This window comes from Microcaecilia unicolor, chromosome 10 (assembly GCF_901765095.1).
Source record: "Microcaecilia unicolor chromosome 10, aMicUni1.1, whole genome shotgun sequence".
NCBI lineage: Eukaryota > Metazoa > Chordata > Amphibia > Gymnophiona > Siphonopidae > Microcaecilia > Microcaecilia unicolor.
The window spans coordinates 140448294-140463213 of record NC_044040.1 but is presented as its reverse complement, the minus strand read 5'-3'; the positions used below and the strand labels follow the sequence as shown (position 1 = coordinate 140463213).

Genomic DNA, 14920 nt, shown 5'->3' with positions numbered 1-14920 from the left:
CTCTCCTCCCTCCCTCCGGATCCGCCTCACCGCCTGCTTGTTTTTTTTTAATTCTTCGGGGCAGGCAGTCTTGCCTGCCCACTTCCAGTGCTGACTGTCCTCCCTTGCCGATTCGTGCTTTAAAAATGGCCGCCGAGACTTCCAGAGGCGGCCTCGCGAGACTTCGGCCGAAGTCTCGGCGGCCATTTTGAATAGCGAATCAGCAAGGGAGGACAGTCAGCGCTGGAAGCGGGCAGGCAAGAGTGCCTGCTCCGAAGAATTCAAAAAACAAGCGGGCGGTGAGGGACCGGATCGGGAGGGAGGGAAGGAGGAGAAGAATTTGTGATACAACTTGGGAGGGGGTGGCAGGGGGAAAAAGGGAGTCGCTGCTGGACATGGGTGGAGGGGGTCGCTGTGTATGGGTGCATGCAGGGCAGGGGAGAGGAGGGTACACTGCTGGACATGGGTGCATGCAGGGCAGGGCAGAGGAGGGTCGCTGGGTATGGGTGCATGCAGGGCAGGGGAAAGGAGGGTCACTGCTGGACATGGGTGCATGCAGGGGAGAGAAGGGTCACTGCTGGACATCTGGGTGCATGCAAGGCAGGGGAGAGGAGGGTACACTGCTGGACATGGGTGCATGCAGGGCAGGGGAGAGGAGGGTCACTGCTGGACATCTGGGTTCATGCAGGGCAGGGCAGAGGAGGGTCGCTGGGTATGGGTGCATGCAGGGGAGAGGAGGGGAGAGAGAAGAAATGCTGGACATGGATGGAGGGGAGAGAAGAGTGAGGAAGGAGATGAGATGAGGGAAAAGGAAGAGAGGAGAAAAACTGCACATGGATGAAGAAGATAGGCAGAAGCTGAGGACCAGAAATGAAGAAGAAAGGAGGAAAGAAATAAATGGAAAGGAAGCCCTAGAAACGGAGTTAAGAGGCCAGATAGCAGCAGAATCGGATACTGGGCCAGCATGATCAGAAAAACAGTCACCAGACAACAAAGGTAGAAAAAAACTCATTTTATTTTCATTATAGTGTTTGGAATATGTTCACTTTGAGAATCAGGTGCTCAACATTAAAAGTTTATATTTATTTACTTATTTATGGCATTTTATCCGACATTAAACATGAATTAGATTGGAACCTGGGATCATTTAATTTTTTTTCCTGGAGAGAGTAATGCATTGCCCCCCCCCCCCCCCCCCCACGGCTATAGCCAGCTCTGCAATTTTGGGGGGGGCGCAGGGGTGGACGGGGGGGGGGGGGGGGCACCGAGGTGGACCGGAGAGAGAGCCTGTTGTTAAAAATTTACCAGCACACCACTGAGACATTCTATGATCGCATAACTCGCACATGTCTACTTTACAAATCCTTACCTGTAATATTACTGGGAGATCTTAACTTAGTGGCAGACCCCCTATTAGACTGTTCAATACCAAGACACGCAGCGCGAGGGGGGCCACAAGCGAGAGCATTACACCATTTTATGCAGGAGCTTAGTGTAGTAGATGCATAGAGGACATTACATCCGGAAGGGCGGGACTTCACACATTTATCTAGAGCACACGGCGCATATTCAAGGATAGATTACATATTAATTGACAGGAAGATATTTTCGCAAATAGAGGCAGTGGAAATTGGCCCAGAAGAAATTTCGGACCATGCAATGGTCTGGGCCGACCTAAAGATCCCAGATAGTGATCATAATACTGCGGGCTGGCGCTTCCCATCCTACCTAGCAACGAATTCAGATTTCAGGAAATTCTTGCAGGGAAGATGGGCAGAATATGAAAAATTTAATAATGAGTATAAGAACCGTCCTGCCATATTTTGGCAAGCGGCAAAAGCAGTTCTCAGGGGCGATGTAATTGCATACGTAACTGGACGGGAGCGAAGAATGACAGGGGCCATTATAAACATGGAAAAAAAATTCCAAAAGGCGAAACGCAGATTTATTCAGGCCCCTAGCAATCAAAGTAAGGAACAAATGCAGGTGGCTCAAATAGCATTAAACACATTACTTCAAGAGAGAGCCTCAAAAGCACTAGTTCTCAGGAAATATAATCTCAAGAGGTTCGGGAACAAGACAGGGACTCTTTTAGCCCGACTAGTTAAACACAGAGGTGGAACACGTGTAATCACAGTGGTAAAGGACGAAGAAGGAATATCTCAATATAAGAGGGAGAAGGTGGCCCAGGTCTTCCAAAACTTTTTTAGTACAATGTATAAACAAGGGCAAACCCCGGACCTGAGCGAAATGCAGGCATATTTTCGTAAGGCAGGCATGACTCAACTGACTAAAGAGGAGGCGAGTGAGTTAGAAAGACCCATAACAGGAAAAGAGTTGCAAGCAATTATCAAATCTTTGCCTTCGCATTCCGCTCCAGGCCCTGATGGGTACACTGGCGAGTTCTATAAGTTAATGGGACCCTCAGTAATAGGAGCCCTTCAAGATTTTCTTGAAGATGCGGTGACACGACAAAGCTTTCCGCCGCACGCAAATGAAGCTTTGATTACTTTAATTTTAAAACCAGGGAAACCAGAAACATACGCAGACTCATCCAGGCCAATCTCCTTAATAAACGTAGACATTAAGATACTTGCTAAGTTGCTGTCAAATAGATTACACCTATATATTCCCCGCCTGGTGGGATCTGAACAGGCAGGGTTCGTTCGCAACCGCCACTCAGTAGTGAATGTCCGACGCTTATTACTCGCCATAGGGCACTGTCAACAAAAACAGATAAAAGCAGCACTGATCAGCCTAGATGCTGAAAAAGCTTTTGACAGCGTAAATTGGGAGTATTTATTTGCAGCACTTCAATACACAGGGATACAGGGGTGGGCCTGCCAAGCCATTCAAACTTTATATGCACACCCGACAGCTGCGGTATTGGTTAATGGAGTGCGCACCCCGCAGTTTCCCATCCTGCGGGGGACCAGACAAGGTTGTCCTCTATCCCCAGCATTATTTTTGTTAGCTGTCGAGCCTCTCCTAAGGACCCTGATTAGAGAGGAGGGAATAACAGGTGTAGAAGTGGGAGGAGAGAGGGTTAAGGTGATGGCCTTTGCCGATGATCTGTTGATAGTGACAACCAACCCAGAGAACTCAGTGCGAACCTTGATTCAGAGAACTACATGTTTTGGGGATATCTCAGGATTTAAGATAAACCTGCAGAAATCCTCTATTATTCAAGTGTACCCTCTGGGAGTGGGAAAGTGGAAGGTGGAGGGAAACCAGTTGAAAACGGGGATAGAGACTAAATACTTAGGGGTGCGGATTCCACAAGACCTGACTAAGCTTTATGACTTCAATATTCAGCCCTTGCTCTCAGAGTCAATAACAAAACTGACACAATGGCAGGCGCTGCCCATTTCACTTATAGGGCGAATAGGCCTGTATAACATGATGATAGTACCATGCTGGCTGTATGTGTTCCAAATGCTGCCATTGTACTTGAAAGGTGCAGATGAGAAGAAATTGAACTCAGCGCTGGCAAAATTCCTGTGGCGGGGTAAGAGGCCGAGATTGCCTCTTGCTATGGTCTGCACTCCAAAAGAATATGGAGGATTGGGCTTATTAAACATCAGATCACTTACTGTAGCAAGTGCCATGAGACATTTAAACGACTGGTTTAGAGGCACTACAGACTTTTCGGCAACCAAGATCGAGCTGGAGTTGTTTAGACCATACCACTTTAGTAGCCTACTGCATGGTCTAAAATGTAAAATCTCGCCAATATTGGAGGCATCTCATATACTACCTACGGCCCAAAAAGCTTGGCGGTGGATCTGCAAACTTCATCATTTCTCCCATAAAGTAACCCCTCTGTTGCCGTTGTGTGGTAACCCAGCTTTCCCACCAGGACTTATCTATAGAATATTTAGCAGATGGAAAGAGCGAGGAGTTACCTTTCTACAGCAAATTATAACAGAAGAGGGGAAACTACAATCCTACACAACCTTGCAAGAGTCACAACTGTTAGGGCCAAAAGACCAACTGTTTTACTGGCAAATAAGACACTATGTATCCAGTCTTCCCTGGGAGGCATTAGCAGAAGATGTACAGGAGGAGTTACCCTCAGCGCTCTCCCTAAACTCTCAGCAGAAGGTGCCGTTGCTCTACCATCATAGGCACATTAAGGATACTAAATTGGAATTAGACTATGCCAAATATGCTAAAGACTGAGAGAAAGACCTGTCAATACAGTTACCAGCTCATGTTTTTCAGGAACACGTTCTAACTCTGAGACAGGTGACTACCTGGGCTGATCAATGGGAGCTCCAGTATCGATTTGCGCTACGGCTCTATGTCCCACCCCGAAGAGCTTTCCATATGGGATTGTCCCCTGATGGAGCCTGCCCTAAATATAAAGGGAGCGGAGCAACTTTAGGACATATGTTCTGGAACTGTCCGAGAGTTGCCCGGTTTTGGTCAAACTTACTCAGTCAAATAGAGCGTTTGTGGAAAGCAAAATGGAGATGCTCGCCACTGCTGTTGTTCGGCAAACCAGAGATTAGCCGACCTGGATCTAAAGGTTATCTAGCATTTGTGAAAAGAGCCATTATGATGGCAAAGAAAACGATTTTGATCGACTGGCTTGAAGTAAAAGGTCCCTCAATACAGATATGGAGAACTCAGATGATAACCTTGATGAGAATGGAACGATTACAGGCTAGAGAGAAGCCTCACCAAGAGTTTGAACTTTTTATGGACAGATGGAGCCCATTCCTGAGTACAATGCCCTCTGAATCTAGAAGCCAGATATTGAATATGTAATACTATATTTTTGCTGTATTTGTGTCCTGTTCAATTTGGGGGGGGGGGGGGTAGAGGGGAGGGTTAGAACGAAGTAGAAGGGGAGAGGAGAGGAGTTAGGGGATATGTTAGGGATAGGAAGTAAATATGGTGCATGAGCTTTGTGGAATGTCACTATGAAATTTATGTTCTGTTATTATTAATAAAAAAGATTTAAACATAACCCCTACAGTGCACAGCCAGAATGAGTTCCAATTAACTCCAATAACTGGTTGTTAACATCCAATTATTGATAGTTAAGGGCTTGTTACTCAATTAAATTGTGCATATGTCTTGGGTATGTCCCAAATTTGGGTGCCATATATAGAATCCAGGAGAATGCATGTAGTGTAATCAAAGAGGAGTGCCTGGATCTGGGAAGAGATCTATAATTGGATGAGACCATATCCCACTTATACAGATTTCAGCCCAGAATTGTTCATTACTAGCTAATAGTATGTAAGCCCTATTAAATTTTCTTTATATTTCATTCCTAATTACAGGGCTTCCACTCTTCTGGACTGCAGCAAAACAAAGAGGATTCACCATCCATGATCTGGTCCAGCTGATGTGCAAAAACACAGCCAAGCTATGCAAGTTGATAGAGCGCAAGGGGTCATTGCAGCCAGGATGGGATGCTGACATGGTGATCTGGGATCCAGACAAAGTGTTTGAGGTAACTGGAATTAGGTGTGACTGGAATATACAGTAAGTGCCAGCCAAATGGATGGTATCCAAGACTAAAGTGTTTATGAAACTAGTAACAGATCAAATGATAATTCAGAAAGTCTTAGTACTCTTCACCCCAGAGTGCATTGTACTGCACTGTATTATAAACCATATTTAAGTGTAGGGAAGAAAGGGAGATGAAAGTCGAGTAATCTTACCAAAATGTAGTGGCGTAGCTAGGGTAGTTGACACCCGGGGCTGGTCATTTTTTAACACCCCCCTCCAAAATCCAGTACTAGGCATATCAAGAATACAAAACACTCAGGATCTCTAGAGCAATTCTACCATACCATAAGCAGTAATTTCTACGAGTCACATAAGGAAAAGGAAACCATTTTAAATACTACAGTGAGCACTACAACATCAATTCACCTATTGTAAAACGAAACCAGACAGAATAGTACAGATCGTTGATCCTGCATAGTGAATGCCAACTGAGAGCCATGTCTTTTTCACACACAGATACACCCTAAACCACTATAGAATAAGTAATCATAAACTTTCTATTTAGACAAACATTAAACTGAACCCCCAAGAGGCCAGACTGAGCATACAATGCAACACCACAGAAAGAGAAAATGTCCCCAAGTACTGTGCGAAATATAAAGACAGCAGATGTAAATTTGAAAAAACCAACAAATACCAATCACTTTAAAAATTAACAAATAGAAATAAAACAAAAATAGAAAATAAAATAATATCATTTTATTGGACTAATACATTTAGCTTTCAGAGGCCAAAACCTCCTTCCTCAGATCAATACAGTATAGTGCTGTTACAGTATCCTATCCTGACCTGAGGAAGGGGGTTTTGTTCTTCAAAAGTTAGTCAAAATGTATTAAAATTAGTCCAATAAAGCTTACCTTATTTCCATGTTCTATTTATAAGCATTTATTAACACAGCTACAATACTACTTTATCCTAAAGCAAAAAAAATAAAAATATATATTTTATTTACAGTTTGTTGTCTCTGGTTTCTGCTTTCCTCATCTTCTTTTCACTGTCTTCCTTCCATCCAGCATCTGCCTTCTCTCTCTCCCTGCCATCCTGTGTCTGCTCTCTCTCTCCTGTCCCCTCCATACAATGTCTGCCCTCTCTCCCTGCCCCTTCCATCCACTGTCTGCCCGCTCTCTCTCCTTTTCTTCTAGCATCTGCCCTCTCTCTCTCCTTTCCATCTAGCATCTGCCCTCTATCTCTGCCCCCTTCCATCCACTGTCTGCTCTTTCACTCCCTTCTATCCACTGTCTGCCCTTTCTCTCTGCTCCTTCGATCCACCATTTGCCCTCCCTCTCCCTCTCCCATCCATTCAGGGTCTGCCCTCCCTCTCACTCTCCCTTCCATCCAGGATCTATTCCCCCTCTCTCACTGCCCCCTCTTTTTGACTCCCAGTTTCAGCCCCATTATCCCACCTGTGGCTGCCCCTAGTTCCAGATCCATTGATTCTCCCACCTATCCCTGCCCCAGGCATGACCCTATTCTCCCTCCTGCCCACTTTTCAAACCCCAGTTCCAGCTCCATGCCCCTTCTCCCATCTGTCCCCCACCCAGTCCCTTCTGCCATCCGAGTCCCCCTCACCCCATCTGTCCCCCACCCAGTCCCTTCTGCCATCCGAGTCCCTCTCACCCCATCTGTCCCCACCCAGTCCTTCTGCCATCCAAGTCCCCCCCCCCCATCTGTCCCCCACCCAGTCCCTTCTGCCATCCGAGTCCCCCCGCCCTATCTATCCCCCTCCCAGTCCCTTCTGCCATCCGAGTCCCCTCTCACCCCATCTGTCCCCCACCCAGTCCCTTCTGCCATCCAGTCCCCCCACCCTATCTGTCCCCCACCCAGTCCCTTCTGCCATCTGAGTCCCTCTCACCCCATCTGTCCCCCACCCGGTCCCTTCTGCCATCTGAGTCCCTCTCACCCCATCTGTCCCCCACTCAGTCCCTTCTGCCATCCGAGTCCCCCCACCCTCACCCTCACCCCATCTGTCCTCCACCCAGTCCCTTCTGCCATCCGAGTCCCTCCCACCCTCACCCTGCCTCGTCTTCTCCCTGCCACCCGGTCTTTAAAAAGAAATCTCCGACGCGATAGAGAAGCGCAGCACCTCGTGTCTGCATGTAAAAGAAGTGGATCGTCTCTCATTGGGCCTTCCCTCACTGTCCCGCCCTTGCGGAAATAGGAAGTTGCGTCAGAGGAGGGTGGGGCAGGTGAGGGAAGGCCCAATGAGATGATCCACTTCTTTTGCTTGCAGTCGCAGACACGAGGTGCTGCGCTTCGCTACCGCGTCGGAGATTTCTTTTTAAAGGGCTGGTGCGGGGGGTTGCCAGAGGAGCGAGCAGCGGGAGAGGTGGAGCACCCCCCTCTCTGCTGACACCCGGGGCGGACCGCCCCCACCGCCCCGCCCTTGCTACGCCACTGCCAAAATGCTAAATTCTGTGAATGAAATAAGCTAGTTAATGGCCTGTTTCTAGTTGAAGATTAATTGGAGGATTATTGGAAAGAATGTGAATGAAAGATGCTACAAGATAAATCACAGAACAGCCAATTTATATTACTGTTTTTCAGGTGCAAGAACAAATAGTTCACCATAAAAACAAGGTACTATACAATATTTATTTATTTTACCTTAATCTTTGCCTTCTTGTTTCTCTGTTCATTTTCACCTCTCTCTCTTCATTACTGTCTTCCTCATGGTTTTGTCTATGATTCCCTAGTCTTCATTGACTTCTTGCTGATACAAGATTACTTTCCTCTAGACTTTTTAAGCTCCAATTACAGAATACATTGATAATAGGTTCCCACACACATCCATGGACAGCTACATGTAAGTAGTAGGGATGGGCAGCCAGAATAATGCCATTTTGTGTTCTTTTCCATGTTATTTATAGAAACATTCCCCCCGATATTCAAGCTATTTAACTGGCCAGACATGGCCACTGACCATCGAAATAGCATACTGGCACCTATCTGTGGATATTCAGTGGGAGATAACAGGTTATCTCCTGCTAAGTATCTGCAGTTAGCAGCTAGTCACTAACTGGCTATCCAGCTTATTTTCGAAAGAGAAAGACTCCCATATTTCGACCCAAATCGGGAGATGGGCGTCTTTCTCCCGTGGGCGAACAAATCAGTATAATCGAAAGCCGATTTTGGTAATCTTCAACTGCACTTCGTCGCAGGAACGAACAAAGTGGATGGGGGCATGTCGGAGGCATGGTGAAGGTGGGACTGGGGCGTGGTTATCGGCAGAGGAGAGATGGGCGTCTTTAGCTGATAATTGAAACAAGAAGGGCGTCTTTGACGAAAATTTGGGCTGCTTTATTTGGACCCTTTTTTTCAGGTCCAAGTCCCCAAAAAGTGCCCCAACTGACCAGATGACCACCGGAGGGAATCGGGGATGACATCCCCTGACTCCCCCAGTGGTCACTAACCCCCTCCCACCAAAAAAAACCCAATTTACAAACTTTTTTTGCCAGCCTGTATGCCAGCCTCAAATGCCGCACCCACCTCCATGACAGCAGAATGTGTTCTATCCTCTGACAGCCTTTCCCTGGTTCTGATGTGGCTCTCGGGTGAGTGTGACACCTTTTCTGTTATGCGCACTGCAGAGTCACATCAGCAATGCATTGTGGTGGGTGTAGGGTATTGGGCTCCGTGATTCCACTAGCTTGTGTTAAATGCTCACGGTGTTGGTAGTTGGTAGGCTCTACTCCCATGGTGCTTTTCCCTCTGCTTACTGGGTCAGAGTGTGCCCTGTTTTGTTTCCGGTAGTCCATGAGGTAGTGGCCATTTTTGTAAGCCAGTTTTAGCTCCCTTTCATGTGTTACCCACGTTACTGAAAGTGGGCATTGTACAGCATTCTGCCAGCTCTGACCTACTGCTAATCTCAGTACCAGGGAGACTCTTTGCCAGTGGGGCACAACCTCTGATCTGCAGTTTACTGTGAGTAAACGTGCTTATTCCAATAAAGGATGTTTTCGGAGACATTAGTCTTCAGGTGTCAACTGGTGTGCCAGGGTTCTACAGCAGCAACAAGTCCTAGAGGCCTGGAGCACTTTTAGTGGGTACCGCAGTGCACTTCAGGCAGGCGGACCCAGGCCCATCTCCCCTACCTGTAACACTTGTACTGGTAAATGGGAGGCCTCCAAAACCCACTGTACTCACATGTAGGTGCCCCCTTCACCCCTAAGAGCTATGGTAGTGTTGTACATTTGTGGGTAGTGGGTTTTGGGGGAGGGGGTTGGGGGCTCAGCACCCGTGGTAGGGAGCTATGCATGTGGCAGCTGTTTCGGAAGTCCACCGCACTGACCTCTAGGGTGCCCATTTGGTGTCCTGGCATGTCAGGGGGGCCAGTGTACTACGAATCCTGGCCCCTCCCATGACCAAATGGCTCGGATTAAGAAGTTTTTGAGCTGGCTGGTTTAGTTTCCATTATCGCTAAAAAAAACAAACGCCCAGCTCAGAAACGAACAAATCCATGGGATTTGGTCCATACAAACCGTATTATCGAAAAAAAGATGGACATCCATTTTTCCCAAAAATACGGTCTGTCCCTCCTCTTCACGTACCCGTTTTCAGATATAGACGCCCATGGAGATAGGCGTTCGCGTTCGATTATGCCCCTCCACATCATGTGACATTTTAACAGCGGTTAAAATAGGACACATAAATAGCAGGCCTATCTTTAGCCACTAAAACGTTAACCAGTTAGCACTGAATATGCGCATAACCAGTTAATTTTTTAGCAGTTATAAAAGCCCTGGCTATCCGGTGCTGGTCACTGGAAATGGCCCAACGCTGCCTACCGCTTGCTAAATATCGGACCATTTTATTTGTGGGGTTTGGCCATTTTCTCAATAAGGAAGCAACGTCATTAAGGGCCGGATTCTATCAATGGCACTGAAATCTGGGTACTGGAAAAGATTGGCACTAAGCACAATTCTGTTAAGGGTGTACAGCTTTTACAGAATAGTGCTTAATGCAGATTTCTGTTCCCAACTCTGGGTACAAGACTTATACTTGCTGAAACATGGTGTAATTCCCAGCATCAAAGTTGGGTACAGAGACCCCCTTATTCCATAACACTGCACCAATTTCCTCAGGATGCCCCTGACCGGCCCATGCCCCTCCCTCTTGGGTTATGTGCTATGGGATTTGGGTGCCCAGGGTTTATTTATTTATTTATGGAATAGTGCAAAGGCAAATAAGTAGTAAATCTAAATTATTATCTATTAACTTCAATGATTCTTAACATCAATTAACTGATGTTAATTGGCTTGCTAAACAATTTATTTATGTGTTCACCTTTGATCCGTGTTGAAATTTTGGCACCAAACTTTTTGCACCATATGTAGAATTCAGGGGTAAGAGTGTGTACTCTTTCGAAAGAGTATGCACTGTTTGCAAAGTTATTGTGAGTTTCACAAGTACTGCAAGCTGTTGCAAGATGTAGAGGCAACAATTTTCAGAAGGCAGACAAAAGGGGCAGGAGCAAGTGGGCTTTATTCCTACCTCTATCACTCCCCACTTAACCACCAGGTCTACAGGTAGGACCTGGGGGGGGGACTATCTAGACCACAGGGGAGGTTGGGGGAATATTCGGGGGTTAAGAATGGTGTCATGCTGGGGGCAGGAGAGGGATGGAGTCAGGTTGCTTTGGGGGCTCAAGGAGGTCAGGAATTTTTAAAAAAGGTTATGCGGGTCTTGGCTGATATTCAGCTGGGACCTGCATAATTGTCTTATTCTGGACACAACATTGTCTGGGTCCCGCATAAGCTCTGGCGGTCAGCGCAGCATCATTTAGCCTCAAATATTCAATGTCAGTGCCCACACATGGCCTGAATATCCAGGACTAATTTAGCTGACCACAATCAGCATTTACAAACACACAGTACACTAAGGTGAGGAGGTAGGAATTGGGTGAATCCCAGCCATTCACAATTGTAGAACATATGTGTAGAGGTTATGATGTATGCTGGATTCCAAAGAGAACTGCAGTTTGTACTCTCCTACCAAGAGCTGTCACTTGCCATGGTTGAGCTATAGATGGACAAGAATGCAGACTCACGAGGGATGAACACCTGATGGCATTTAATCAAGGCTCATTTAATCTTGGTTCTTGACATTCATCCTCTCTTCTCTTTTCCCATCACTATTACTACTACTTAACATTTCTAAAGCGCTACTAGGGTTACGCAGCGCTGTACAATTTAACATAGAAGGACAGTCCCTGCTCAAAGAGCTTACAATCTAAAGGACACATGAATAGTTAGTCTGATAGGGGCAGTCAAATTGGGGCAGTCTGGATTTCCTGAAATGTAAGAGTTAGGTGCCAAACGCAGCAGTTTAGTGGATCTGGGGCGGGTTCCGACAGTGGCTAAAAGTGAACTGGGAAAGCAAGAACAAAAAAAGATGTTTTCATTTTGTAATGAAGAAAAGTGAAAAACCAACATTGTCCACTCTGAATATTTGACTTCTGTGTTTGTTTTTGGCACCAGCTGACACCATATCTGAATTTTCGTCTTCATGGGGAGGTTTTTGCCACCATTGTACGAGGTCGCCTTGTTTATCAGGAACGGAAGTTTTCACCAAAACCACAAGGCGAGCTACTTTTGATCCAGCAAACAAAAGCTGAGGAAAATACTGCTCCTTACTACTAATAACAAAGAGTCAAAGCTTTTCTGAACAGCCTGGGAGCCCTGTGAAAATGGGATTAAAAGAAAAACAGACATTTCCTGCATCTGAGAGAAAATGGAGAGATGACAGATGAGAATTCTATTCTAAACTAGCAGTATTCAACAGTAGTCACTCATTAAGTCATCCTAATAGCAAATTAAACTTCAGAGAACACGATTCAAATGCCACACTCTATCCTTAACCAGACCTACTTTCAAAATCTGTTCTCTATAATTTCCTTCTTTGCATCTCTTTAAATAAAATCCATTGGAACAAACAAACAGATGTAGTGTTGGTACCTCAATGTTCTGTTCCAAGCAGATAATTATAACCTTCAGAGCCCCAGCTTACCTACTCATGGTATCCTGCTGGCAGCAACTAGATTCTGGTACAACTTCAGGCTCCTAGCTCCGCTCTAACTTTCCTGTCTGGGTAGAGCATGGGTGGGACACAGAGTTACATGTTTAACTTACAGAATATTGTAAGTTACATGTGTGTCACTAGAACTGAGGTGTACACAATTAAACCAGCTCTATGGCTGGCGTGATTCTGGATGTAAGGAAGGTATCCTAAAAAGGCTACAAATGGCCCAAAATACTCCATTATTATCAAGTTGCATTGGTTGCCCATTATAGCCGGATTATTTTAATTATGTGTTTTTGTTTTTCAAATATGTGGCATGATGCTGGATTACATGCAGCCCTTAATAACTATTCCCCTGCAAAATATAACCTCTAGTTCTAGGGACTACCTTAGACTTCACCTTCCAGATTGCAGGAGGATGCGTTATAAGTCAGTTCACTCTGCTGACTTTTTATACCAGGTGCTAAGTGGTAGAATTCACTGCCAATGGCAATCAAGGGTCAGCCTGGTTTCTTGGTATTTCGTAAAAGACTAAAAACTCTCCTCTTTGAAAGGTTTCTATCTTAGATTGCAACTGGCCATCAATGGTCTATATTTGATATTTTGTTTATTGCTTTGTAAACCTTGTTTGTTGTTTATTTACTGTTAGCCACATTGAACTCAAGTATGTTCAGGATGAATGTCAAAATAGATAAATAAATGCATATCTAGTATTCTATAAAGGAAAGTTGGCATCTATGATCCTTTACAGAATAGGTTACTATCAGGTGCACTCTGGACATCCAATTACAAGCACATATTTATAGAATTACTCCCTTAAAGCATAAAGCATTAAAACAAAACCATTTAAAAATGCATAGATTTGTACAGAGAAATAGGTTGGGTAAGCAATATACAATAGTATAATAACTGATAAATTAAACAAGAGGTTTACACAAGTCAGACTGTGGTTTAACATTTCTTTAGGCCTAAACCCACTGCTTCAGCTAGTGAAAAGGAAACTAAAACAAAGTCTCTCTGGCTAGGACTGAGATTTGCAAAAAGAAAAACTCAGTGTCTTATTTTGCTAATTTAAAAATAGGGGTTGGGGGAGGGGTTGTTTGATGTGATGGGCATGATGTGTGGAAATGTCACTTTGGCTTGCCCTCCCTCTATACCTAGCATGCCCCCTGTTGCTACTCCAAATATTCTGTCTAGAGAGGCCACTGATAGTGATGAGTGGAGGAATGGCCTAATGGTTAGTGTAGCATAGTGTTGCATTCAATTCCCTCTGCAGCTCTGTGTGAGCCCAGGCAAGTCACTTAGGGCCAGATGCACTAAACTTAACGACCCATTAACGAGCAAGTAGTAAACTGTGGCATACACTAAATGCTTCTCCGAGCCATTTTCCGATCACAGTAGCAGCTAACGAAAACGGAATGCAGATGAGCAAATTAGTACCCCAATGTGTATAAATCGTATTGTAATGAGATGCACTGCCGGTTTCCGATTGCCTAACCGTGGAAAATCTAACAGGAGGTCTGTACCTTTCGTTGGGGCTGCGTAGCCTCTACAAATTTCTATAAATGTAACAAAACAAATCGGGGGGAAAAAAACGTCCACGTGCTCATCAGGGACATCCTTTATGGACGTCCTTCACTGCCTAGCCACGTCCAAGTGCTCATCAGGGACAGCTAACAAGAGCTGGACGTCTTCCTGCAGCTTTTGTGATGGGCATCCTTCTTGGACGTGTTTTTCTTACCTACAATTAGGAAGGACTTCTCTGAAGAAAAAAAAAGGATGTACCTGTTTTTCTTACCTGCCTAAACTGACCACAACCACAGTTCTCTCAACAGTCCCCTCCAAGGTTGTTTCAGCTTGTGTTCCCCCCCCCCCCCCCCAAGATCGGACGTGCGAGGACATCCAAATCAAAACTTTTTGGATGTCCCTCCCTCCAGGTCTCTCTCAGCCAATCACAGCGTGTTTAGCTGTTACCAGTATCAGCTAAACGCGCTGGGATTGGCTGAGAGAAACCTGGAGGGATGGACATCCAAAAAGTTTTGATTTGGATGTTCTCGCACATCCCGATCCTGAGGGGTGGGGGGGGGGGGGGCGCAAATGAAAACAACCTTGGAGGGGACTGTTGAGAGAACTGTGGTTGTGGTCAGTTCAGCCAGGTAAGAAAAACAGGGACGTCCTTTTTTTTTTCTTCAGAGAAGTCCTTCCTAATTGCAGGTAAGAAAAACAGGTCCAAGAAGGATGCCCATCACAAAAGCTGCAGGAAGACATCCATCTCTTTTTAAATGTCCCTGAGGAGCAGTTGGATTTTTTTTTTTCTTCAGAGTAGTCCTTCCTAATTGCCTGATGTAAGCCTGCCTTTAACATGCAAAGCAGTAAACAATGGAAATGTTACACAGCC

At 45.5% G+C, this 14920-nt stretch overlaps 1 protein-coding gene across 3 annotated transcripts in view; it reads left to right on the top strand.

Annotated features, from left to right (window-relative positions):
• The window catches only part of LOC115478696 (allantoinase, mitochondrial-like), a 153237-nt gene extending 140079 nt beyond the window's left edge, over nt 1–13158 (top strand). For 2 of the 3 annotated variants that reach the window (XM_030216220.1, XM_030216221.1), the window contains exons 10-12: nt 5274–5446; nt 8050–8082; nt 11982–13158. In XM_030216220.1, coding sequence (XP_030072080.1) covers nt 5274–5446; nt 8050–8082; nt 11982–12143 — 368 coding nt within the window. In that variant the 3' untranslated portion in view covers nt 12144–13158. The remainder of the gene's footprint in view (nt 1–5273; nt 5447–8049; nt 8083–11981) is intronic. The other variant, XM_030216222.1, reaches the window with a different exon arrangement.
• The last annotated feature ends 1762 nt before the right edge of the window (nt 13159–14920 follow it).